Source organism: Haematobia irritans, chromosome 2 (assembly GCF_050003625.1).
Source record: "Haematobia irritans isolate KBUSLIRL chromosome 2, ASM5000362v1, whole genome shotgun sequence".
Lineage (NCBI taxonomy): Eukaryota > Metazoa > Arthropoda > Insecta > Diptera > Muscidae > Haematobia > Haematobia irritans.
Window position 1 is genome coordinate 184,206,589 of NC_134398.1, and position 27,788 is coordinate 184,234,376.

At 32.4% G+C, this 27,788-nt stretch overlaps 2 protein-coding genes across 4 annotated transcripts in view; one reads left to right on the top strand and one right to left on the bottom strand.

Moving 5' to 3' along the window:
• Positions 1-27,788, bottom strand: part of tkv (serine/threonine receptor kinase thickveins) — a 671,465-nt gene that overhangs the window by 638,948 nt on the left and 4,729 nt on the right. The gene's annotated exons all lie outside the window — the stretch shown is intronic.
• Positions 5,781-27,661, top strand: LOC142226785 (putative cytochrome P450 4ac1). 3 transcript variants are annotated; one of them, XM_075296996.1, is made up of 8 exons: positions 5,781-5,902; positions 6,288-6,491; positions 6,554-6,635; positions 25,755-25,855; positions 25,920-26,181; positions 26,781-26,998; positions 27,065-27,376; positions 27,442-27,661. In XM_075296996.1, exons 2-8 carry the CDS (start codon positions 6,305-6,307, stop codon positions 27,603-27,605), a joined length of 1,326 nt encoding a protein of 441 aa, XP_075153111.1. In that variant the 5' UTR covers positions 5,781-5,902; positions 6,288-6,304; the 3' UTR covers positions 27,606-27,661. The 3 variants fall into 3 exon arrangements, with proteins under 3 accessions (XP_075153111.1, XP_075153110.1, XP_075153109.1); XM_075296995.1 differs by lacking the exon at positions 5,781-5,902 and adding an exon at positions 5,954-6,199; XM_075296994.1 differs by lacking the exons at positions 5,781-5,902; positions 6,288-6,491; positions 6,554-6,635 and adding exons at positions 20,221-20,522; positions 20,587-20,790; positions 20,855-20,936.

Genomic DNA, 27,788 nt, shown 5'->3' on the forward strand with positions numbered 1-27,788 from the left:
TTAGTTGATGGTTGGCTCAGTATGTATAGTACTAGATTGATCCCTGTTACGTTTAGAAATTATAATCAGAAATACTATTCAAATGTTTTCAAGTTTAGGAAAATTTGGAAATTTTATAGCCGGGATCAGAGTGTGAAACATTGTGTCCTTTACAAATATTCTCAGGACCACTTTCTGCAGCAATTATGTAAATTCTGTCTGGCTGGGTTATCAAATGTTATCAAATTCTACCCATCAAAAGCTTTGTGAGTAGTTGAGGTGAAAAACTCATTACCAAAACCCCCTATCACATTACCCGCAGCAATACCTCATGCTTGGAAATAATGACTTACTGTCGAGAGTGCTTTCGCTTACCAAATACCATTTGTTCGTAAGTACTACCCTATTTGGCTGTAATATATGAGATGGAGAGTTCGATACTTGGGAGTTCTCTTGGACTCTTGCAACTGAAGTGGATGAAAAATACTGCAGACTGCATAAAGAAGGCCTATGCGGCATTGTACTCTTGTCAGAAATTAGTCAGGAAGCGTTATAGCATATTTATCACGATAAGCCGAAATATATTATACCAAGTATGGATGAGCGGGAGGAAAGAAGGAACTCGGAACTCTCATTATATAAACAGATGGATCTAAAATGGACGAAGGAACTGCTAGCGGAATTTATTGCAATGAAACTATACGAGAGTCGTATACGTTAGATAGTGGTTGCAGTATTTTCAGGCAGAAATTTTTGAAATCATAAAAGCTGCTTAGTCGCTGTTGATGAAGCGATGTCAGCTTCTTCATCGATATTCAAGCAGCTATGAAGACTTTGGATAATTGCAAGCATAAGGTCTAAAGTAGTCAGTCGATGTCGTAATGAGCTCGAAACCTGAGCACTGAAATAAAGAAGATGTGCTGGTTAAAGGGGACATTCGTGGAACCTATAATGGCCTTGCTAATGTTTTTCCTCATCAGTCATCATATCTTTACAGGATTCATGACAAATATGATGAACGAAGGTTGCGAGCAAACCAAGTTGATATGGGACGAAGAGAACCGTAGGTTAGATTAGGTTAGGTGGCAGCCCGATGTATCAGGCTCAATTAGACTATTCAGTCCATTGTGATACCACATTGCTGAACTTCTCTCTTATCACTGAGTGCTGCCCGATTTCATGTTAAGCTCAATGACAAGGGACCTCCTTTTTATAGCCGAGTCCGAACGGCGTTCCACATTGCAGTGAAACCACTTAGAGAAGCTTTTAAACCCTCAGAAATGTCACGAGCATTTCATAACAGGTTGGCTGATAAGTCCCCGGTCTGACACATAGATGGCGTCGCTAGTATTAAATGCATATTCTTTTTATATAGTACCAACTTTCAAATGATTCGTGTCAAAATTTGACGTCTGTAAGTCAATTAGTTTGTGAGATAGAGCGTCTTTTGTGAAGCAAATTTTGTTATTGTGAAAAAAATGAAAAAAAAGGAATTTCGTGTTTTTATAAAATACTGTTTTCTGAAGGGAAAAAATACGGTGGAAGCAAAAACTTGGCTTGATAATGAGTTTCCGAACTCTGCCCCAGGGAAATCAACAATAATTGATTGGTATGCAAAATTCAAGCGTGGTGAAATGAGCATGGAGGACGGTGAACGCAGTGGATGCCCGAAAGAGGTGGTTACCGATGAAAACATCAAAAAAATTGGTATATACATATATTGATCGAGATAGCAGAGGCCTTAAAGATATCAAAGGAACGTGTTGGTCATATTATTCATCAATATTTGGATATGCGGAAGCTTTGTGCAAAATGGGTGCCACGCGAGCTCACATTTGACCAAAAACAACAACGTGTTGATGATTCTGAGCGGTGTTTGCAGCTGTTAACTCGTAATACACCTGAGTTTTTTCGTGGCTATATGACAATGGATGAAACATGGCTCCATCACTACACTCCTCAGTCCAATCGACAGTCGGCTGAGTGGACAGCGAACGGTGAACCGTCTCCGAAGCGTGGAAAGACTCAAAAGTCCGCTGGCAAAGTAATGGCCTCTGTGTTTTGGGATGCGCATGGAATAATTTTTATCGATTATCTTGAGAAGGGAAAACCATCAACAGTGACTATTATATGGCGTTATTGGAGCGTTTGAAGGTCGAAATCGCGGCAAAACGGCCCCATATGAAGAAGAAAAAAGTGTTGTTCCACCAAGACAACGCACCGTGCCACAAGTCATTGAGAACGATGGCAAAAATTCATCAATTGGGCTTCAAATTGCTTCCCCACCCACCGTATTCTCCAGATCTGGCCCTCAGCGACTTTTTCTTGTTCTCAGACCTCAAAAGGATACTCGCAGGGAAAAAATTTGGCTGCAATGAAGAGGTGATCGCCGAAACTAAGGTCTATTTTGAGGCAAAACCGAAGGAGTACTACCAAAATGGTATCAAAAAATTGGAAGGTCGTTATAATCGTTGTATCGCTCTTGAAGGGAACTATGTTGAATAATAAAAACGAATTTTGACAAAAAAAATGTGTTTTTCTTTGTTAGACCGGGGACTTATCAGCCAACCTGTTACTTGTTATAACTCGCTTTTTTCATATTTTTAATGGCTAATTATTTTTTTTTTTTTCAAATCGGTTAAAAATAGAGTAGGAACTAATAAAATGTCACAAAGTATTCAAATATTGTAAAAAACAGTGCTAAGTCTATTCTAGAAAAATTGCCAAGTTTTGATAATATTTGAGTTTCTAAACATACACGCAAAGAAAAAAAATACGTTTGGAAAACATGTACCGAAAACGTTTTTCTTTTGGTAGAGTTTTTTGAATTGCTTCGAAAATTTTAAACTTTTATCACCAAAAAAATTCGTTTGTTACAAAATTTTTATTTTTTCAATAAAAAAAGTTATTTTTTTTATTGAAAAAAAATAACCTTGGCTTGCAAGTCAGACGTAGCAACCACTGCTCCACGGTGCCAAACTAAATGTTTGTTTCTGTTAAATAAACTTTGTTTATTCGGTTCGTAGGCGCCGCAAGCTATGCTATATAAATATAACTTATATGGATATTTATCTATTGATGACCATAACAGGTACACAGCTCAGTGGTTAGTGTGTTGGCTTACAATGTGCATGGTCCTCGGTTCGATTCTCCGTCGAGGCGAAAGGTAAAAAAATTTTAAAAATTTATAAAATCGTATAATTTCTTCTACATTGTTGGTATTACAGGAAAAAGTGTTAAGAACTAAAAACCTCGTGGATGTGAGAAAGATGCGAGGGAAAATGCAATTGGCTAGAAAACAATGTTTTTTTATACCCACCACCATAGAATGGTGATGGGGGTATAATAAGTTTGTCATTCCGTTTGTAACACATCGAAATATCGATTTCCGACTATATAAAGTATATATATTCTTGGTCAGGGAGAAATTCTAAGACGATATAACGATGTCCGTCTGTCCGTCTGTCTGTCTGTCTGTTGTAATCACGCTACAGTCTTCAATAATGAAGCAATCGTGCTGAAATTTTGCACAAACTCGCCTTTTGTCTGCAGGCAGGTCAAGTTCGAAGATGGGCTATATCGGTCCAGGTTTTGATATAGTCCTCATATAAACCGATCTCCCGATTTGGGGTCTTGGGCTTATAGAAATCGTAGTTTTTATCCAATTTGCCTGAAATTTGAAATCTAGAGGTATTTTATGACCATAAAGAGGTGTGCCAAAAATGGTGAGTATCGGTCCATGTTTTGGTATAGCCCCCATATAGACCGATCTCCCGATTTTAATTCTTGGGCTTATAGAAACCGCAGTTTTTATTCAATTTACTTGAAATTGGAAATCTAGAGGTATTGTAGGACCACAAATACGTGTGCCAAAAATTGTGAGTATCGGTCCATGTTTTGATATAGTCTCCATATAAACCGACCTCCCGATTTGGGGTCTTGGGCTTGTAGAAATCGTAGTTTTTATCCAATTGGCCTGAAATTTGAAATCTAGAGGTATTTTATGCCCATAAAGAGGTGTGCCAAAAATGGTGAGTATCGGTCCATGTTTTGGTATAGCCCCCATATAGACCGATCTCCCGATTTTAATTATTGGGCTTATAGAAACCGCAGTTTTTATTCAATTTACTTGAAATTGGAAATCTAGAGGTATTGTAGGACCACAAATACGTGTGCCAAAAATTGTGAGTATCGGTTCATGTTTTGGTATGGTCCCCATATAAAACGACCTCCCGATTTGGGGTCTTGGGCTTATAGAAATCGTAGTTTTTATCCAATTTACCTGAAATTTGAAATCTAGTGGTATTTTATGACCATAAAGAGGTGTGCCAAAAATGGTTAGTATCGGTCCATGTTTTGGTATAGCCCCCATATAGACCGATCTCCCGATTTTACTTCTTTGGCTTATAGAAACCGCAGTTTTTATTCAATTTACCTGAAATTGGAAATCTAGAGGTATTGTAGGACCACAAATACGTGTGCCAAAAATTGTGAGTATAGATCCATGTTTTGGTATAGCCCCCATATAAAACGACCTCCCGATTTTGGGTCTTGGGCTTATAGAAACCGTAGTCTCTATCCAATTTGTCTGAAATTGGATATCTAGAGGTATTTTAGGACCATAAAGAGGTGTGCCGAAAATGGTGAGTATCGGTCCAAATTTTGGTATAGCCCCCATATAGACCGATTTCCCGATATTACTTCTTGGGCTTCTAGAATCCGAAGTTTTTATCCTATTTGCCTGAAATTGGAAATCTAGAGGTATTTTCGGGTCATAAAGAGGTGTGCCGAAAACTGTGAGTATCGGTCCATATTTTAGTATAGCCCCTATAAGAACGATCTCCCGATTTAACTCCTTGGGTTTCTAGAAACCGTAGTTTTTATTTGATTTGCCTGAATTTTTAAATATTCTCATATTTTAGGCTCACAAAAACGTGTATCGGATTAAGTTTTTATCGGTCCATTTGATAATGCCTCCATATAGACCGACTTCACTTCTTGACGGTGTAGAAGGCGCACTGATCTTGAAAATTGCTTGAAACTCAATGTAAAATTTTCAGATTTTACTTCCACAGATTTAAGATTTCAAATTAAGACGTTATTTTATAATTTTCTTGCACACTTACAAGAGATGTTAAGGATTCCTCTAAAACTCAAACAAAAATGGTTCTTATAAATCCAGAATCTGATATAGTCCTCATAGGTGAAATCTTTAAATTTATCTTCGGGAAGTGTCCTCAAGTCCTCAAGCCCTCCTGAAATTTCAAAGGAAACCCTAATATTTGGTTCATGGTGGTGGGTATTTAAGATTCGGCCCGGCCGAACTTAGTGCTGTATATACTTGTTTTTTTTTTTTTTTTTTTTTTTGAGTTTGTCTTTATGATTTTTTTTTTACATCCTGGAAAAGAATAAAGTATATAATTTTCTTCCAAATACACTTCCTTACAGCGAAAAGCAAATGAGAAACGAACTTTGTTTGTCTAAAATTTCGTTTGGGAGAAAAGAATTATTTTTTTGCGTGTACATATTTAAGTGCATTAACTCCCACCCAGGAGGGCATCTTGTTACATCCATATTTATATAATTATTATTTCCGAAAAAAATTTGTCGTCTTGTACTTTATACCACTCGAATATACTACTAGTTCTGAAGAAACCAAACAATATTGCAATGGCTACTTTTAATTCGGTAGTGAAAGGGTTAAAGAAACTTTCATCAATAGAGGTTTTTAAGGTTTGTCGCGTGAATAAGGGCACTCTTATCGATAATTTCGATTTACTCGATTCAATTATTTTTAATCATCTAACTGGAAGCTTGGTATATACATATTTATAAATGCAATTCATACTTGAAAATTGTAAACGGGTTGTAGAACGAGATTGTAATTAGAATAGAATAGGGACTATCTCTTTGCAATCTGTGTGTAAGTCAATTCACATTTAACTAAATAAATTGGAAAATTTTACTTTAGTATAAATCGAGAGATTAAAGTGACAATATACTTCTGGGAATTTTTAAGACAAATCACAATAGAAAATGTGGCTTATTATCATAGCTATAGTTGTTTTATGGCTATTTCTTTACAAACTAAATGAAGAATATTTCATATTATGTCTTTGCAAACGAATTCGATGTGAAAATAGAGAAAAGGAGATTTGTGTTATACCTGGAATTTATCCCAAATTCGGGAATAATTTTGATTTAATTAATATGAAACGAGGTGTGCATTTGCATTTGCAGCCTAACAAAAAAATATAACTAATTTAAATTCTATTTTAAATATGACGTTTTTTTTTACATTACCGTAGACCAACTTTTTAAATACATGCGAGAAAATTTACATTATGCCAAAGGGAAAAGCTATTTGCTATACTTCTTGATGGCTCCATTGTATAATATTGTAACGCCAGAAGAATCGGCAGCGGTGTTTCAAAGTACAACAATGCTGGAAAAAACGCCCATGTACGGCCTTATAAAAGAATTTCTGGGTGATGGCCTGCTCATAAGCTCTGGTAAGACATTTAAAAAGGCTGTGTGCATTACATTGATAGAGAATTTTTTCAATATTTTTTAGATCGCAAATGGTTTCAAAGGCGAAAACTTTTAACACCAGCTTTCCATTTTAATGTTTTGCAAACATTTAACGATATCTTCAAGTAAGTTCGTACACGTTACATATTCGTCACCGAATAGAAAATTAAAAAAAATAATAATTTATATTTTCATATAATTTTTGGAAATGTTATTTATATTATATACATATATTAGCATAACCCGGCCCGCTTCGCTGCGCCTTCCGAAGCGTATTTGTAGGAACATTTTGCCTTAACTTATGCCAGGTGGCATTTCTGAGGTTTTCAAAGCTTCTCTAAGTGGTTTCAATGTGGCAATGTGGAACGCCGTTCGGACTCGGCTATAAAAAGGAGGTCCCTTGTCATTGAGCTTAACATGGAATCGGGCAGCACTCAGTGATAAGAGAGAAATTCACCAATGTGGTATCACAATGGACTGAATAGTCTAAGTGAGCCTGATACATCGGACTGCCACCTAACCTAACCTATTGCTATGGAAAATTTTTGCAAAATTTTATTTCTATAGAAAATTTGTGCAAAATTTTAGTGCTATACAAAGTTATGTCAAAATTTTATTACAATAGAATATTTTGTGAAAGTTTTATTGCTGTAAAAATTTTTGTTAAAATTGTGTTGCTATAGAGAATTTTGTCAAAATTGTATTGCTATTGAAAATTTGGTCAAAATTCTTTTGCTATTGAAAATTTTGTTAAAATTGTATCTCTATAGAAAATTTTTGCTATAGAAAATTTTTTCAAAATGTTATACCTGAAAAAAAAATTTTGCAAAACTTTATCTCTATAGAAAGTTTTTACAAAATTGTATCTCTATAGAAAAATTTTGCAAAATTTTATTGCCATAGAAAATTTTGTAAAAATTATTGCTATGGAAAATTTTTGCAAAATTTTATCTCTATAGAAAATTTTTGCAAAATTTTATTGCCATAGAAAATTTTGTCAAAATTATTGCTAAGGAAAATTTTTGCAAAATTTTATCTCTATAGAAAATTTTTGCAAAATTTTAGTGCTATAAAAAATTTTGTCAACATTTTATTGCTATAGAGAACTTTGTCAAAATTGTATTGCTATGGAAAAGTTTGTCAAAATTGTATCTCTATAGAAAATTTTTGCAAAATGTTATCTTTATAGAAAATTGTTGCAAAATTGTATCTCTGTAGAAAATTTTTTCAACATTTTATTGCTATAGAAAATTTTTGCAAAGTTTATCTCTGTAGAAAATTTTTGTAAGACTTTATCTCTTTAGAAAATTTGTACAAAATTTTATGTCTATAGAAAAATTTTGCAAAATTTTATTGCTATAGATAATTTTGTAAACATTTTATTGCTATAGAATATTTTGTCAAAATTTTATTGCTGCAAAAATGTTTGTCAAAATTGTATTGCTATAGAGAATTTTGTCAAAATTGTATTGCTATGGGAGCCACCGTGGTGCAATGGTTAGCATGCCCGCCTTGCATACACAAGGTCGTGGGTTCGATTCCTGCTTCGACCGAACACCAAAAAGTTTTTCAGCGGTGGATTATCCCACCTCAGTAATACTGGTGACATTTCTGAGGGTTTCAAAGCTTCTCTAAGTAGTTTCACTACAATGTGGAACGCTGTTCGGACTCGGCTATAAAAAGGAGGTCCCTTGTCATTGAGCTTAACATGGAATCGGGCAGCACTCAATGATAAGAGAGAAGTTCCCCAATTTGGTATCACAATGGACTGAATAGTCTAGAGAATATTGTCAAAATTGTATTGCTATTGCAAAATTTTGTCAAAATTGTATCTCTATAGAAAATTTTTTCTATAGAACATTTTTTCAAAATGCTATCCCTGAAAAAAAATTTTGCAAAACTTTATCTCTATAGAAAGTTTTTACAAAATTGTATCTCTATAGAAAAATTTTGCAAAATTTTTATTGCCATAGAAAATTTTGTCAAAATTATTGCTATGGAAAATTGTTGCAAAATTTTATCTCTATAGAAAATTTTTGCAAAATTTTAGTGCTATACAAAATTTTGACAAAATTTTATTGCTATAGAATATTTTGTCAAAATTTTATTGCTATACAAAATTTTGTCAAAATTGTATTGCTATATAGAACTTTGTCAAAATTGTATTGCTATGGAAATTTTTGTCAAAATTGTATCTCTATAGAAAATTTTTGCAAAATGTTATCTTTATAGAAAATTGTTGCAAAATTGTATCTCTGTAGAAAATTTTTTCAACATTTTATTGCTATAGAAAATTTTTGCAAAGTTTATCTCTGTAGAAAATTTTTGTAAGACTTTATCTCTTTAGAAAATTTTTACAAAATTTTATCTCTATAGAAATTTTTTTGCTATAAAAATTTTGTCAAAATTTATTCTCTATAGAACATCAAGAATTCTACCAATCTACCAAACAGTAGAAAATCTACCATTTGGTAGAATTCTACCAACTGTGGAAAGTTCACAGTCTTTGCTTTAGGAATTGTTTTCTTGAAATTAAGGACTCAAATCTTTGAAATGTGCGCCCGTCAAGCGCTATTTTTTGCAATTTTTAATTGAATTTTTTCTTCAAACTACGAAATGTTAATTAAGAAGTGAAAAAAAAGAATTATATGCAATAAATTTTCTTGAATTTGTTTATTTTGTAAAAGTTGTTAAAATTTTCTAAAATTAACCTACATTTTCCTTTATGTGGATTTACTTTTTTAGTGTAATACTTTCTTTGATATTGAACCCTTGTAACAATGAAACGATTTTACAAACATCTCGTATTTTCAAGCACACATTTACATATACCTACATAACACATTTGAAATTTGTTGTTTTAGAAGCTTGGACTGGGCGGTGATCAGCATGAGTCAACAATAATTTTATATAAATACACTAATGGGCAGAATAAGAGCAGCATTATAATAGTGATTTATATTCGTTACATATCAGAGAATGAAAGTGTTTCGAAGTCCAATCGAACTAGTTCATATAATTTCAACCTATTAAATTGTATGGGATTTTTGGGATATTCACCAACCCACTGTGCCGAGTATTTTCACAAGATAACCACATCTTTTAAAAATATGTATGCAATATGTATGCGCTGGAATTGCTTTGCATTTCTTCGCCAAAAAAGTAAAAATTTCTTCGCCAAAAAGTAGTGAAAATGTACTTTTTGGATCCGGAAGTGGTGCAAAATTGGCGCAGAATCGATGAATTGAACATAGGCTTGTCATAGGACGGATGTCCACCATTTCAACAGCCGTCGCACTGAATTTGCATCAGTTCTTCGGGTATCATTCGAATTCAGTGTTTTGGATGTGAATTTAAAAAATTTGTGATATTTTGAAAAATAACTAATTTTTACAATTTATTATGACTCATGGTACTTTGCAACGCTTGTCTGAAATGTTTAACATCAAATATTTTCAAAAATTCGGTATTTTTCTAGAATGGAAGTTTGAATAATTTGTACCATTTTATAAATTTTTACTGTGTTTTTAACCCATTTGAAACAAAAAAGTTAAAATTTCCCATTAACCCCCATTTTCATGAAACTCCGTTAGTGCTACGTTAGCTAACGAACTTTTAAGCCGTACTGTGAAGAAATCTGCCATTTTGCCGATTTATTCCATACTTCAGTTAGGATCTTAACTGTTGAAAAATTTTCAGTTAAAGTTAACCGGAGAGAAGATATTTGCAGTTTAGTTTCTGTTCACTGACAGTTAAAGCCTAACGGAGCTAGATGAAAATGGCCGTAAAAAATCGAGAAGTGAGAGTTATAAAAAATTGATTTTATTTAAAAACGAGTATATACGGCCGTAAGTTCGGCCAGGCCGAAGCTTATGTACCCTCCATCATGGATTGCGTAGAAACTTCATCTAAACACTGCCATCCACAATCGAATTACTTAAGTTGCGGTAACGCTTGCCGATGGCAAGGTATCTTAAAACCTCCTAACACTATCTTCTAAATTGTATGTAAGTCCATACGTGGTATATATTAAATCAAAAAAGATCGATCCAATACGTATATAATTCAGTTTGACAAAATATACCTAAAATTTTGACAAAATTTTCTACAGAAATAAAATTTTAACAAAATTTTCTATAGAAATAAAATTTTCACAAAATTTTCTATAGAAATAAAAATTTTGAAAAATTTTTCTATAGAAAGAAAATTTTGACAAAAATTTCTACAGAAATAAAATTTTAACAAAATAAAATAAACTTGTGACAAAATTTTCTATAGAAATAAAATCTTGGTAGATTATTTTTGGCTCGAGTGGCAACCATGATTATGAACCGAATAAAATTTGAACAAAATTTTCTCTACAAATAAAATTTTGACAACATTTCCTATAGAAATAAAATTTTGACAAAATTTTCTATAGAAATAAAATTTTGGTAGATTATTTTTGGCTCTAGTGGCAACCATGATTATGAACCGATATGGACCAATTTTTGTGTGATTGGACCAATTTTGGTATGGTTGTTAGCGACCATATACTAACACCACGTTCCTAATTTGAATCGGATCGGATGAATTTTGCTCCTCCAAGAGGCTCCAGAGGTCAAATCTGGAGAATGTTTTATATGGGAGCTATATATAATTATGGACCGATATGGACCAATTCTGGCACGGTTGTTAAAGATCATATACTAACACCATGTTCCAAATTACAACCGGATTGGATGAAATTAGCTTCTCTTGGAGACTTCGCAAGCCAAATCTGGGGATCGGTTTATATGGGGCTATATATAGTTATGAACCGATGTGGACCAATTTTTGCATGGTTGTTAGAGACCATATCCCAATATCATGTACCAAATTTCAGGCGGATCGGATGAAACTTGCTTCTCTTTGAGGCTCCGCAACCCAAATCTGGGGATCGGTTTATATGAGCGCTATATATAATTATGGACCGATGTGGATCAATTTTTGCACGGTTGTTAGAGACCATATACCAATACCATGTACCAAATTTCAGCCGGATCGGATGCAATTTGCTCCTCTTTGAGGCTTCGCAAGCCAAATCTGGAGATCGGTTTATATGGGGTCTATATATAATTATGGACCGATGTGGACCAATTTTTGCATGGTTGTTAGAGACCATATACCAACATCATGTACCAAATTTCAGCTGGATCGGATGAAATTTGCTTCTCTTTGAGGCTCCGCAAGCCAAATCGGGGGATCGATTTATATTGGGGCTATATATAATTATGGACCGATATGAACCAATTTTTGCATGGTTATTGGAGACCATATACCAACACCAGATACCAAATTTCAGCCGGATCGGAGGAAATATGCTTCTGTTAGAGGCTCCACAAACCAAATCTGAGGGTCCCTTTATATGGGGGCTATACGTAAAAGTGGACCGATATGGCCCATTTTCAATATCATCCGACCTACATCGATAACAAATACTTGTGCCAAGTTTCAAGTCGATAGCTTGTTTCGTTCGGAAGTTAGCGTGATTTCAACAGACGGACGGACGGACGGACGGACATGCTTAGATCGACTCAGAATTTCACCACGACCCAGAATATATATACTTTATGGGGTCTTAGAGCAATATGTCGATGTGTTACAAACGGAATGACAAAGTTAATATACCCCCATGCTATGATGGAGGGTATAAAAATTGATTTTGATTGAAATTAATTTTTGGGAGGACATTTATGGAAGGGCGTTCAAAGTTGTGCCTTTAGAACAAATTCTAAGTTTTTTGCTGGAAATAAAAATGCTTCTGTTGTTTGAACTTTTTTTTTTTTTGATCTTGAGAAGGATGTAAAAATTCGAAGCTCTTTATCTTTCTCGACACTTTGGAGAAAATTTTAAATTTCCTCTAAAATCAAATAAACAATGGCTTCAGGAGGTTAAAAATAAAATATTGTCATTGAAACTTATAGATTTCTTATTTATAAACAATAATAAACAAAAATGTCATAATTTCTATTGAGCAGAGACATCGTTATCTCATAAAGTTTCATTGCATTTCACTCTCAACATTCTTCGATAAGAGAATTATGTTCAAACTCAGTTCAGCTAAGACTAAGTGAAATTAAAAGACATTAAGACATGTCTGTCTCACCCTTAGCAGCTGAGAATAACCCCTAGAAAAATGTACATACAAGTGGGTAATGGTTGCAGCCCGGTATTTCAAGCTCACTTACTTTCTCGAGACGAACGAAACGTCACAAATCACTCGTTGATAGCTTAAGGCCTAGAATCTTTCGAATCACAATTGTTTCGATGTTCGATAATACTTGTAAATCATAAGGGATGAGTTCATGGCAACGTTCGATGTTTTGTAGGAAGTAAATCTAAAGGTTTTTTAGTTTCACTCTAGATTCTTGACGAACGATTCAACTCGAGACGATTTTGGTTTTCATGAACAGGCAGTTAGACTATATATTTTATAAGGCGGGCACGCTAAACATTGTACCACGATGGCTACCTAAAAATCTTGTTTACTACAGATTGACTATCAATTTAAACAAAGAAAATTAATATTTACGAACTGGTTGCATTGTCTCAATTTGAATGACACATTTCGGTAATAGAACGAAGGTTTTTTTCTGCCAGCACGCCGCGGAAGTGACAATTTTGCTCGAGAGCTGATCAAATAGCGAGAAGCTCCAAAAAGTTCAAGAGCTCAGCGAAGCACAAAAAAGTTAGACTAGAAAGAGCCAGTTACCGAATTTGGATTTCTCCTACACTGAAAAAAATATTTACGTGATATAGAGAATTTTGAACTTTCCTTAAGGATTTTGGTATTGATTCCGAGCCAAAGAAATTTTTTAGCGACCTATCTGGCTTTAAATCTAGGACCAATAAAATTAACATTACGATACAGATCACATTTATCAAATTTTCATTCTTTTTTCGCGGTTTATTAATAAAGGTACTCACGTACAAATAAAAAACCAAATTATAACAGATACTTCCTAACCTAACCTACTTCAAAGTAAAAAATGTGTTCTTAATTCCAAAAAAAAAAAACTTTAATCCAAAGACGCTAAATCCTCAAATAAGTCTTAGCCTATATTTGAAGCGTTTTTATCTTAAATCTAAAGTTGCAATATTTCAGTTAATTTACAAATAAAAAAACCAAATTATAACAGATACTTCCTAACCTAACCTACTTCAAAGTAAAAAATGTGTTCTTAATTCCAAACAAGTACATACGGCCGCAAGTTCGGCCAGGCCGAATCTTATGTACCCACCACCATGGATTGCGTAGAAACTTCTACGAAAGACTGTGATTTAGTCCATACATGGTATATATTAGACAATAAAGTTATGTATAGTTAAGTCTACAAATAATTACGAATCGATATGGACGATACGTAGAGAGCAAGAATTGAAATATGGGGGTCGCTTATATGGGGGCTATATACAATTATGAACTTGATATGGACCAATTTTTGTGTGATTGGGGATCGATTTATCTGAGGGCCATATATAACTATAGACCGATATGGACCTAGTTAGGCATGGTTGTTAACGACCATATACTAGCACAATGTACCAAATTTCAACTCACTCGGATGAAATTTGCTCCTCCAAGAGGTTCCAAAACCAAATCTCGGGATCGGTTTATATGGGGCTATGTACGATTATGGACTGATATGGACCACTTTTGGCATGGTTGTTAAATATCATATACTACCACCACGTACCAAATTTCAAGCAGATCGGATGAATTTTGCTTCTCCAAAAGGCACCGGAGGTCAAATCTGGGGATCGGTTTATATGGGAGCTATATATAATTATGGACTGATAGGAACCAATTCCTGCATGGTTGTTAAATACCATATACTAACATCACGTACCAAACGGCAAGAATTTTGCTCTTCCAAGGGGCTCTGGAGGTCAAATCTGGGGATCGGTTTATATGGGGCCTATATATAATTATGGACCGATATGGACCAATTTTTGCATGGGAGTTTGAGGCCATATATTAACACCACATACCAAATTTCAACTGAATCAGATGAATTTTGGTCTTCCAATAGGTTCCGGAGGTCAAATCTGGTGATCGGTTTATATGGGGGTTATATATAATTATGAACCGATGTGGACCAATTTTTGCATGGTTGTTATAGACCATATACTAACATCACGTACAAAATTTCAGCCGGATCGGATGAAATTTGCTTCTCCTAGCGGCCTGGCAAGCCAAATCGGGGGATCGGTTTATATGGGGGCTATATATAATTATGGACCGATGTCGACCAATTTTTGCATGGTTATTAGAGACCATATACTAACACCATGTACCAAATTTCAGCCGGATCGGATGAAATTTCCTTCTCTTAGAGGCCTCGCAAGCCAAATCGGGGGATCGGTTTATATGGGGGCTATATATAATTATGGACCGATGTGGACCAATTTTTGCATGGTTGTTAGAGACCATACACTGACACCATGTACCAAATTTCAGCCGGATCGGATGAAATTTGCTTCTCTTAGAGGCCTCGCAAGCCAAATTTTGGGGTCCGTTTATATGGGGGCTATACGTAAAAGTGGACCGATATGGCCCATTTGCAATACCATCCGACCTACATCAATAACAACTACTTGTGCCAAGTTTCAAGTCGATAGCTTGTTTCGTTCGGAAGTTAGCGTGATTTCAACAGACGGACGGACGGACGGACATGCTCAGATCGACTCAGAATTTCACCACGACCCAGAATATATATACTTTATGGGGTCTTAGAGCAATATTTCGATGTGTTACAAACGGAATGACAAAGTTAATATACCCCCCATCCTATGGTGGTGGGTATAAAAAAAACTTCAATCCAAAGACGCTAAATCCTCAAAATAAGTCTTAGCCTATATTTGAAGCGTTTTTATCTTAAATCTAAAGTTGCAATATTTCAGTTAATTTAAGGACAATTTCTTTAAATCAAAAATATTTTTCTATACTTTAAGGAAAATTAGCCTTAGTTCAATGACATGCGACTTTAACGGAGGGACGCTCAAATTTACAAAATTTGTGTCCTAAATTTAATCCAAAAAAACAATTTTGAAGCAAAGATTATAAACTTTATTTTAATCAAAATTTCATTATTTTAATGATGTTATGTCCTTAATATTTTGTAAATTTCACATCCTAAAATAAAAGTTGCGTAATCTTAATATCACCTAAAAATTTTTTTTTGTTCAGTGTGAGTGTGGGTGTATGAAAATTTTCCGTCGTGAGTGTGCATGAGTAAAATATTTCTTACGTGTACACCTCTACTGTGTAGGCAGTTTGAAGGCAATTGGGAACAAATCTAAAAATTAAAAAAAAATGACTCCTTACTTTGTTACATTACATACTAACCACCATGTACTATTTGGGCATGTCCTATGAAGAAGGTACTTACTTCTCTACCGCATTACCAAGAGCTAAGTTATACCATAAGTGCGGGAGCCACCGTGGTGCAATGGTTAGCATACCCTCCTTGCATTAGAGGTGTGCACGTGAGTAATATTTTACTCACGCACACTCACGACAGAAAAATCTTACTCACGCACAATATTGTTTAGTAGGACTCACGAAAAGAAAATTTGTACTCACGCACACTCACACACGAAAATGTCGTGACTCACGAAAAATACCGTGACTCACGAAAAATATCGTGTATTATGAAAAATAGCGTGACTCACGAAAAATATCGTGTATCACGAAAAATGTCGTGACTCACGAAAAATGTCGTGACTTACGAATAATTTTATGAGTAATTTACCTTAGGAACATGTTTGAAAACATGAGCATGATTATAATCGAGAGCGTTAAAGGGTGATACGGTCAAAATTTGGTCAATATAAACTTGACGTTTTTCTTTCAATTTTGCATTTAAAAAACCCGAACACCCCTCATTTTGAAGGTGTGTGTGTGTAGAATGTTGCTCCTATTTTGATTTTGGAATTCACTCTTCAGTTGTCAAAATGCCGTCCAAGCAAGAAGAGCAGCGCATTAAAATTTGCTCGCGCATCGCGGAAATCCGAGCTACTCGCACGCAAAGCTGGCAAAATCGCTAAAAGTTGCCAAATCAACCGTTACAAATGTAATTAAAGTGTTTGGGGAACGTTTGTCGACAGCCAGGAAGTCTGGATCGGGGGGAAATCGAAAACCGGAAGCCGCTGAGACGACAAAGAGAGTTGCCGGTAGTTTCAAGCGAAACCCTAACCTCTCTCTCCGAGATGCCGCAAATAAGCTGGGTGTATCGTCTACAACCGTGCATCGAGCCAAAGAACGAGCCAGAATATCGACTTACAAGAAGGTAGTGACTCCAAATCGCGATGATAAACAAAGTACGACGGCCAAAGCGCGATGCCGGAGGCTGTACACGACGATGCTGACGAAGTTTGACTGCGTGGTAATGGACGACGAATCCTACGTCAAAGCCGACTACAAGCAGCTTCCGGGACAGGAGTTCTATACGGCAAAAGGAAGGGGAAAGGTAGCAGATATTTTCAAGCACATAAAACTGTCAAAGTTCGCAAAGAAATATCTGGTTTGGCAAGCCATCTGTACCTGTGGCTTGAAAAGCAGCATTTTCATAGCTTCCAGGACTGTCAACCAAGAAATTTACGTTAAAGAGTGTTTGAATAAACGTCTGCTGCCTTTCCTGAAGAAACACGGTTGTTCCGTACTATTTTGGCCGGATTTGGCATCTTGCCATTACGGTAAAAAGGCCATGGAGTGGGGTACGCCGCCAACAACGTGCAGGTGGTTCCCAAGGACAAGAACCCTCCCAACACGCCAGAACTCCGCCCAATTGAGAAATACTGGGCTATTGTCAAGCGGAACCTAAAGAAGACAAAAAAAAACTGCTAAGGACGAGCAGCAGTTCAAGGCAAACTGGCTTTCTGCGGCGAAGAAGGTGGACAAGGTGGCTGTACAAAATCTGATGGCAGGTGTCAAGCGTGAGGCCCGGTAATTCGGATTTGGAAAAGCGAAAGCCTAACTGAATATTTTTCCTGAATTTTATACTAATTGAACTTGAAAAAGAAATTTAATTTGATTTCTTAAATAAACGATTTCACCGATTTATACGCGTTTTCCCTTGACCAAATTTTGACCGTATCACCCTTTATTTAACTTTTAAAATTGTAAATAAATTCAGCTCGTAAGCGTTTTATGTCCCTGGGCGGGATTATTTTCGTGAGCGTATTTTTCTGAAATTATTTTCGTCACTCACGCTCACGCAAGATCGGCCAGGCCGAATCTTATGTACCCTCCACCATGGATGGCGTAGAAACTTCTACGAAAGAATGTCATCCACAATCGAATTACATGGGTTGTGGTATCTTAAAACTTCTTAATATCGTTTTCTAAATTGTGAGTTAGTCCATACGTGGTATATATTAGACAAAAAAGTTAGGTATAGTTAAGTCTACAAATAATTACGAATCGATATGGACTTTTTGCACGGTACGTAGAGAGCCAGAATTGAAATATGGGGGTCGCTTATATGGGGGCTATATACAATTATGAACTTGATATGGACCAATTTTTGTGTGATTGGGGATCGATTTATCTGAGGGCCATATATAAAAATAGACCGATATGGACCTAGTTAGGCATGGTTGTTAACGACCATATACTAGCACAATGTACCAAATTTCACCTGATTCGGATAAAATTTGCTCCTCCAAAAGGCTCCAAATCCAAATCTCGGGATTGGTTCATATGGGGCTATGTATGATTATGGATTGATATGGACCACTTTTGGCATGGTTGTTAAATATCATATACTGCCACCACGTACCAAAATTCAAGCAGATCGGGTGAATTTTGCTTCTCCAAAAGGCACCGGAGGTCAAATCTGGGGATCGGTTTATATGGGAAATATATATAATTATGGACTGATAGGAACCAATTCCTGCATGGTTGTTGGATACCATATACTAACATCACGTACCAAATTTCAACCGAATGGGAAGAAGTTTACTCTTTCAAGGGGCTCTGGAGGTCAAATCTGGGGATCGGTTTATATGGGGCCTATATATAATTATGGACCAATATGGACCAATTTTTGCATGGGAGTTCAACAGAATAAGATGAATTTTGGTCTTCCAAGAGGCTCCGGAGGTCAAATCTGGTGATCGGTTTATATAGAGGCTATATATAATTATGGACCGACGTGGACCAGTTTTTGCATGATTGTTAGAGACCATATACTAACACCATGTACCAAATTTCAGCCTGATCGGATGAAATTTGCTTCTCTTAGAGGCCTCGCAAGCCAAATCGGGGGATCGGTTTAAATGGGGGCTATATATAATTATGGACCGATGTGGACCAATTTTTGCATGGTTGTTAGAGACCATATACTAACACCATGTACCAAATTTCAGCCGGATCGGATGAAATTTGCTTCTCTTAGAGGCTCCGCTAGCCAAATCTGGGGGATCGGATTATATGGGGGCTATATATAATTATGGACCGATGTGGACCAATTTTTGCATGGTTGTTAGAGACCATATACTAACACCATGTACCAAATTTCAGCCTGATCGGATGAAATTTGCTTCTTTAGAGGCCTCGCAAGCCAAATTTGGGAGTCCGTTTATATGGGGGCTATACGTAAAAGTGGACCGATATGGCCCATGTGCAATACCATTCGACCTACATCAATAACAACTACTTGTGCCAAGTTTCAAGTCGATAGCTTGTTTCGTTCGGAAGTTAGCGTGATTTCAACAGACGGACGGACATGCTCAGATCGACTCAGAATTTCACCACGACCCAGAATATATATACTTTATGGGGTCTTAGAGCAATATTTCGATTTGTTACAAACGGAATGACAAAGTTAATATACCCCCATCCTATGGTGGAGGGTATAAAAAGTGATATTCCACCAAGACAACGCACCGTGCCACAAGTCATTGAGAACGATGGCAAAAATTCATGAATTGGGCTTCGAATTGCTTCCCCACCCACCGTATTCTCCATCTGGCCCCCAGCGACTTTTTCTTGTTCTCAGACCTCAAAAGGATGCTCGCAGAGAAAAAATTTGGCTGCAATGAAGAGGTGATCGCCGAAACTGAGGTCTATTTTGAGGCAAAACCGAAGGAGTACTACCAAAATGGTATTAAAAAATTGGAAGGTCGTTATAATCGTTGTATCGCACTTGAAGGGAACTATGTTGAATAATAAAAACGAATTTTGACAAAAAAATATGTTTTTCTTTGTTAGACCGGGGACTTATCAGCCAACCTGTTACATGGCTTCAATTGAATTTAAAAGTTTCATTTGAAATGGAAAAGCTTTTATTTAATTTGAAAAAAGGTTTCAATTGGTTTGAAAGGGGTTTCATTAGATTTGAAAAAGGTTCTATTTGGTGTGCTAAAGAATATTTAAACTTTCATAGGGTTATTCTCTATTACACTTTTAAAACTGTCTATTCGCTAACATAGGAAAAAATAATTGCAAAACATTGTAATCCAAAGATAAGTCACAGTTGAATAGCGACATGTAAATTATATAAAGATTATTTTTTATTTGAAATCCATAACAATTTTTTTAAATCACTGTCACGATTACCCATTTCAATGTGGATTTGCCACATAGTAAAGTTCAACGGCGATAATACAAAAAAAAAACTATTTTGATACATTATAGATAAGACCTTTTTAATGGGGCAAAGCTTAAATTTGGACACAGACACTTTAGTCACCCTCTGATATTCAGAGTAAACAGAATTTTCCAAAGTGCATGGTGTGAGACAGAATATAAAAAAAAAATATAAAAATAAAAAATAATCATTGGAGAAAAATGTGGTTTATCCCAGTTATTATTGTAATAGCCGTAATTGTGTGCCTACTTAAATTAAATGAATCGTATTACGTGTTGTGTCTCTGTAAACGTGTGCGAACAAAAGATGGTAGTAAATTAGAGGAAAAAATTACCGTCATTCCTGGTGCCTTGCCACAATTCGGCAATAATTTCGATCTTCTTAAATTAACACCCGGTACGAAACAACTATAGCAGTTTATTTTTTTCTATAAAATCTAAACAGTTTTCTTTGACTTTAGTAACCATATTCCAATATGCCCGCAAATGTCATCAGTATGCTAAGGGGAAAAGCTATTTACTGCATTTTCTCAGAGCTCCCATCTACAGTATTGTAACTGCAGAAGATTCAGTAGAATTGTTTCAGAGTACAACTTTATTGGAAAAATCAGTTATTTATGAATATTTGAAAACCTTTTTGGGTGATGGTCTACTAATCAGTTCAGGTCAGTAATTTTTTTTTTCCAAATTTCCAAATATCTATCAAAAAACCAAGAGTTAATCTTTTAGATCGCAAATGGTTTTCCAGGCGTAAACTTTTGACCCCCGCATTTCATTTTAATGTTTTACTGACATTCAACGATATCTTCAAGTAAGTCAAAGCAAATTGGTTAAAAACGAAAATCAAATGACACGATTTTAAAAGTTAAAATTTATAAAATTTTATTAAAAAAATATATAAATAAAAATTTAATTTTTAAAGGAAAAGTTAGTAAAATTACAAAAATTTTGTATAGAATGAAAAATTTTTCAAAATCACTTTCTTTAGGAAATTTTTGCAAACTTTGTCAAAGTTTCATTTCTATAGGAAATTTTCTCAAAATTTTTTATCTATAGAAAATTTTGTCAAAGTTTCTTATTTATAGGACATCAAAAAAAATATATAAATAAAAATTTAATTTTTATAGGAAAAGTTACTAAAATTACAAAAATTTTGTATAGAATGAAAAATTTTCAAAATCACTTTCTTTAGGAAATTTTTTCAAACTTTGTTTCTATAGGAAATTTTGTCAAAATTTCATTTCTATAGGAAATTTTGTCAAAATTTCATTCATTGTCAAAAATTTCATTTCTATACGAAATTTTGTCAAAATTTCATTTCTATACGAAATTTTGTCAAAATTTCTTTTCTATAGGAAATTTTGTCAAAATTTCTTTTCTATAGGAAATTTTGTCAAAATTTCATTTCTATAGGAAATTTTGTCAAAAATGTCATTTCTATAGGAAATTTTGTCAAAATTTCATTTCTATACGAAATTTTGTCAAAATTTCATATCTATAGGAAAATTTGTCAAAATTTCATATCTATAGGAAATTTTCTCAAAATTTAATTTCTATAGGAAATTTTGTCAAAATTTCATTTATTCAAGAAATTTTATCAAAATTTCGTTTTTATAGGAAATTTCTTTCAAAAATTTCATTTCTGTAGGAAATTTTGTCAAAATTTCATTTCTATAGGAAATTTTGTCAAAATTTCATTTTTAAAGGACATTTTTTCAAAAATATCATTTCAATACGAAAATTTTCTCAAAATTTCATTTCTATGGCAAACTTTCTCAAAATTACATTTCAAAAATATCATTTCTATAAAACAAATTTCTAAAAATATCATTTCTATAAAAAAAAATTCTCAAAATTTCATTTCTATAGGAAATTTTTGCAAAATTTCATTTCTATAGGAAATTTTTGCAAAATTTCATTTCTATAGGAAATTTTTGCAAAATTTCATTTCTATAGGAAATTTTGTCAAAATTTCATTTCTATAGGAAATTTTGTCAAAATTTCATTTCTATAGGAAATTTTGTCAAAATTTCATTTCTATAGGAAATTTTGTCAAAATTTTATTTCTATAGGAAATTTTGTCAAAATTTCAATTCTATAGGAAATTTTGTCAAAATTTCATTTCTATAGGAAATTTTGTCAAAATTTCATTTCTATAGGAAATTTTGTCAAAATTTCATTTCGATAGGAAATTTTGTCAAAATTTCATTTCTATAGGAAATTTTGTCAAAATTTTCTCAAAATTTCATTTCTATGGCAAACTTTCTCAAAATTACATTTCTATAAGACATTTTTTCAAAAATATCATTTCTATAAAACAAATTTCTCAATTATCATTTCTATAATAAAAAATTCTCAAAATTTCATTTCTATAGGAAATTTTGTCAAAATTTCATTTCTATAGGAAATTTTCTCAAAATTTCATTTCTATAGGAAATTTTGTCAAAATTTCATTTCTATAGGAAATTTTTGCAAAATTTCATTTCTATAGGAAATTTTTGCAAAATTTCATTTCTGTAGGAAATTTTGTCAAAATTTCATTTCTATAGGAAATTTTGTCAAAATTTCTTTTCTAAAGGACATTTTTTCAAAAATATCATTTCAATACGAAAATTTTCTCAAAATTTCATTTCTATGGCAAACTTTCTCAAAATTACATTTCTATAGGACATTTTTTCAAAAATATCATTTCTATAAAAAAAAATTCTCAAAATTTCATTCCTGTAGGAAATTTGGTCAAAATTTCATTTCGTTTCTATAGGAAATTTTGTCAAAATTTCATTTCTATAGGAAATTTTTGCAAAATTTCTATAGAATTTTTTTTTAATTTCATTTCTATAGATTTTGTTTTCAAAAAAAATTGGCAAACTTTCTCAAAATTACATTTCTATAGGACATTTTTTCAAAAATATCATTTCTTTAAAAAAAATTTCTCAAAATTTCAATTCTGTAGGAAATTTTGTCAAAATTTCATTTCTATAGGAAATTTTTGCAAAATTTCATTTCTATAGGCAATTTTTGCAAAATTTCATTTCTATAAAAAAAAATTCTCAAAATTTCATTTCTATAGGAAATTTTGTCAAATTTTCATTTCTATAGGAAATTTTTGCAAAATTTCATTTCTATAGGAAATTTTGTAAAAATTTCATTTCTATAGGAAATATTGTCAAAATTTCATTTCTATAGGAAATCTTGTCAAAATTTCATTTCTATAGGAAATTTTTGCAAAATTTCATTTCTATAGCATATTTTGTCAAAATTTCATTTCTATAGGAATTTTTGTCAAAATTTCATTTCTATAAAAAAAATTCTCAAAATTTTTTTCTATAGGAAATTTTGTCAAAATTTCATTTCTATAGGAAATTTTGTCAAAATTTCATTTCTATAGGAAATTTTGTCAAAATTTCATTTCTATAGGAAATTTTGTCAAAATTTCATTTCTATAGGATATTTTGTCAACATTTCATTTCTATAGGAAATTTTGTCAAAATTTCATTTCTATAAAAAAAATTTTTTTAAAATTTCATTTCTATGGGAAATTTTATCAAAATTTCATTTCTATATGAAATTTTATCAAAATTTAATTTCTATATGAAATTTTGTCAAAATTTCATTTCTATAAGGACATTTTCTTAAAATGTCATTTCTATAGGAAATTTTGTCAAAATTTCATTTCTATAGGAATTTTTTGCAAAATTTCATTTCTATAGGAAATTTTTGCAAAATTCCATTTCTATAGGAAATTTTGTTAAAATTTCATTTCTATAGGAAATTTTGTTAAAATTTCATTTCTATAGGAAATTTTTGCAAAATTTCCTTTCTATAGGAAATTTTTGCAAAATTTCATTTCTATAGGAAATTTTGTTAAAATTTCATTTCTATAGGAAATTTTGTTAAAATTTCATTTCTATAGGAAATTTTGTCAAAATTTCATTTCTATAGGAAATTTTGTCAAAATTTCATTTCTATAGGAAATTTTGTCAAAATTTCATTTCTATAGGAAATTTTGTCAAAATTTCATTTCAATAGGAAATTTTTGCAAAATTTCATTTCTATAGGAAATTTTTGCAAAATTTCATTTCTATAGGAAATTTTGTAAAAAATTCATTTCTATAGGAAATTTTGTCAAAATTTCATTTCTATAGGAAATTTGTCAAAATTCCTTTTTTTATAGGAAACTTTGTCAAAATTTCATTTCTATAGGAAATTTTGTCAAAATACCATTTCTATAGAAAATTTTGTCAAAATTTCATTTCTATAAAAAAAAAATTTTTCAAAATTTCATTTCTATAGGAAATTTTATCAAAATTTCATTTCTATGGGAAATTTTATCAAAATTTCATTTCTATATGAAATTTTATCAAAATTTAATTTCTATATGAAATTTTGTCAAAATTTCATTTCTATAAGGACATTTTCTTAAAATGTCATTTCTATAGGAAATTTTGTCAAAATTTCATTTCTATAGGAATTTTTTGCAAAATTTCATTTCTATAGGAAATTTTTGCAAAATTCCATTTCTATAGGAAATTTTGTTAAAATTTCATTTCTATAGGAAATTTTGTTAAAATTTCATTTCTATAGGAAATTTTTGCAAAATTTCATTTCTATAGGAAATTTGTGCAAAATTTCATTTCTATAGGAAATTTTGTTAAAATTTCATTTCTATAGGAAATTTTGTTAAAATTTCATTTCTATAGGAAATTTTGTCAAAATTTCATTTCTATAGGAAATTTTGTCAAAATTTCATTTCTATAGGAAATTTTGTCAAAATTTCATTTCTATAGGAAATTTTGTCAAAATTTCATTTCAATAGGAAATTTTTGCAAAATTTCATTTCTATAGGAAATTTTTGCAAAATTTCATTTCTATAGGAAATTTTGTAAAAAATTCATTTCTATAGGAAATTTTGTCAAAATTTCATTTCTATAGGAAATTTGTCAAAATTCCTTTTTTTATAGGAAACTTTGTCAAAATTTCATTTCTATAGGAAATTTTGTCAAAATACCATTTCTATAGGAAATTTTGTCAAAATTTCATTTCTATAGGAAATTTTGTCAAAATTTCATTTCTATAGGAAATTTTGTCAAAATTTCATTTCTATAGAAAATTTTGTCCAAATTTCAATTCTATAGGAAATTTTGTCAAAATTTCATTTCTATACAAAATTTTGTCAACATTTCATTTCTATACAAAATTTTGTCAACATTTCATTTCTATAAAAAAATTTTCAAAATTTAATTTCTATAGGAAATTTTGTCAAAATTTCAGTACTATAGAAAATTTTCTGAAAATTTAAATTCTGGAAGAAATTTTATTAAAATTTCGTTTTTATATGAAATTTTGTCAAAATTTCTTCCCAAAATTTAATTTCTATATGAATTTTTTGCAAAATTTCCTTTCTATAGGAAATTTTTGCAAAATTTCTATAGGATTTTATTTTTAATTTCATTTCTATAGATTTTTTTTCAAAAATTTCATTTCTATTTGAAATTTTGTCAAAACTTTGTAGGATATTTTTGCAAAATTTCATTTCTATGGGAAATTTGGGCGGAATTTAATTTATATAACATTCATTTATATATGAATTTTTCTACATTTTAATAAAAATATTATATGTTTCTTTCAGAGAGGAAAGCCTAAAGCTTTTAAAGAAATTGCATAGTCTACCCAAGGAAGAAATTGAAGTGAATGATATTGTCACAGAATTCACTTTAAATAATGTTATTGGTAATTAGTTGGAAACAATGTAAATTATTTATAATATATATTAAAAAATATTCTTTCATTTCAGAAACGGCGTTGGGTGTTAGTCTCGATGATCAGAGTGGCAGTGCCCAATATCGCAAAACAATTCATGACATTGAAGAGATTATTCTCGAAAGAATCAATAATCCTCTTATGTATTATGGACTAATATTTAAACTGTTTGGAAGATATAAGAAACATAAGCATGATTTGAAAATTGCTACCGATTTTAGCAGCAGAATAATTGAAAAGAAGCGTATCGAATATCAATTGAAGAAAGAACAACAAGCAGAGCATGCAGATAATACGTAAGTCCAAATATTAGGAGGTGTAAAAAAAAGAAATCCATTATTTTTGCATAAAATTGAAAGCTTTAGATATTCGTCTTTTCGTCCGTTTAGTTGATTCAAGTTTAAAGACGATTTCTATATGCCAATTGAGACATTCGATTTTCCCCTCCCTCTTTTGAGGGGATTTTAAAACCAAAGACAATGTGCATTATACCAATGTTTCTTGTAGACCTGCTTTTTTTCATGCTAAAGCAGATTGGAAATTCGGGTGGATTACATTTCGATAAAACCCTTTCAAATAAAAGTGTTATAATTTTAATATACCACTTATAAACTAAAGATAAAGTGCATTCTACCAGTATATCTTGTAGAATCATTTTGATGATGAAAAAAAGTTGGTTAGTTCATTTGGATTAAACTTCGATGAATTATAACACTTTCAAATTAAAGTGTTATAATTGTAATATACCACTTTTAAACTCAAGACAATGAACATTCTTTCAAATATTAATATTATCAAAAATGGTGGGTCCATTTCGAATAAAAATCCTACCATGTAATCCCATTCCGATCCATTACAAAACAATTTGTGTTCCAATTGATTTTTTTCTTTATAGCGATGAATTTGGTAAAAAGAAGCGTTATGCTATGTTGGACACATTGCTGTATGAAGAATCTCTGGGTAATATTGACCATGAAGGCATATGTGATGAAGTCAATACCTTTATGTTCGAAGGTTATGATACAACATCGACTTGTTTAATATTCACAATAATGAATTTGGCCCTACATCCAGAAGCTCAGAAGAAATGTCGTCAAGAAATAGCCAATATAGGTAATAACTAAGAAACAAATAAGTATCCTAAAAAATATTTCAAAATTAAATGTACGTCCTCTACAGGTGATTTTTCTTCATTGACTGTTTTCGATTTTAACAAAATGGAGTATTTGGAATGTGTTTTAAAGGAAACTCTACGTTTGTATCCCTCGGTACCATTCATTGCTCGAACATGTACTGCGGAAACGCATATCAATGGTCTCATATTACCTGATAATACTCAAGTAAATGTTCATATCTATGATATTATGAGAGATCCAAAACATTTTCCAGATCCCGAGGTATTTAAACCAGAAAGATTTTTAGCTGAATATTCCATGGACAGGCATCCATTTGCTTTTGTCCCCTTTAGTGCAGGATCAAGGAATTGTATAGGTGAGTTATCTTTTGTGAATGTCTATTGACTTTTGTTTTCATTTTTTTTGTTTGTGTTTTCCTAGGTCAAAAATTTGCTCTTTTGGAAATGAAAGCTGTAATGGTTGCCCTATTACAGAATTTTGAAATATTACCCATTACAAAGTCCGAAGATTTAACCTTCGAATATGGTCTCATTTTGAGAACTTCACAAAAAATTTTTGTTAAACTTAAGAAAATTGTTAAATAAGGATAAATATCTCATGGAAATTTTATCGAATAAAAATTAAACAAAAACACTTAAAAGATGGATTTTACTACAAACTTCAAAAAACCATCTTGTGCCCTACCTAGTAAAAATCTTGTGTGCCCTACTACGATTGCCACTCAACTAAACCAAAATGTACCAAAATTTAGAAACAATTTTACCAAA

Excerpts from the sequence above, each read along its gene's own strand:
- LOC142226785 (XM_075296994.1), top strand. The coding sequence starts at position 20,327 with ATGTGGTTTATCCCAGTTATTATTGTAATAGCCGTAATTGTGTGCCTA. Across the intron at positions 25,856-25,919 it reads CACTTTAAATAATGTTATTG|AAACGGCGTTGGGTGTTAGT; the intron begins GTAATTAGTTGG and ends CTTTCATTTCAG. Across the intron at positions 26,182-26,780 it reads GCAGAGCATGCAGATAATAC|CGATGAATTTGGTAAAAAGA; the intron begins GTAAGTCCAAAT and ends TTTTCTTTATAG.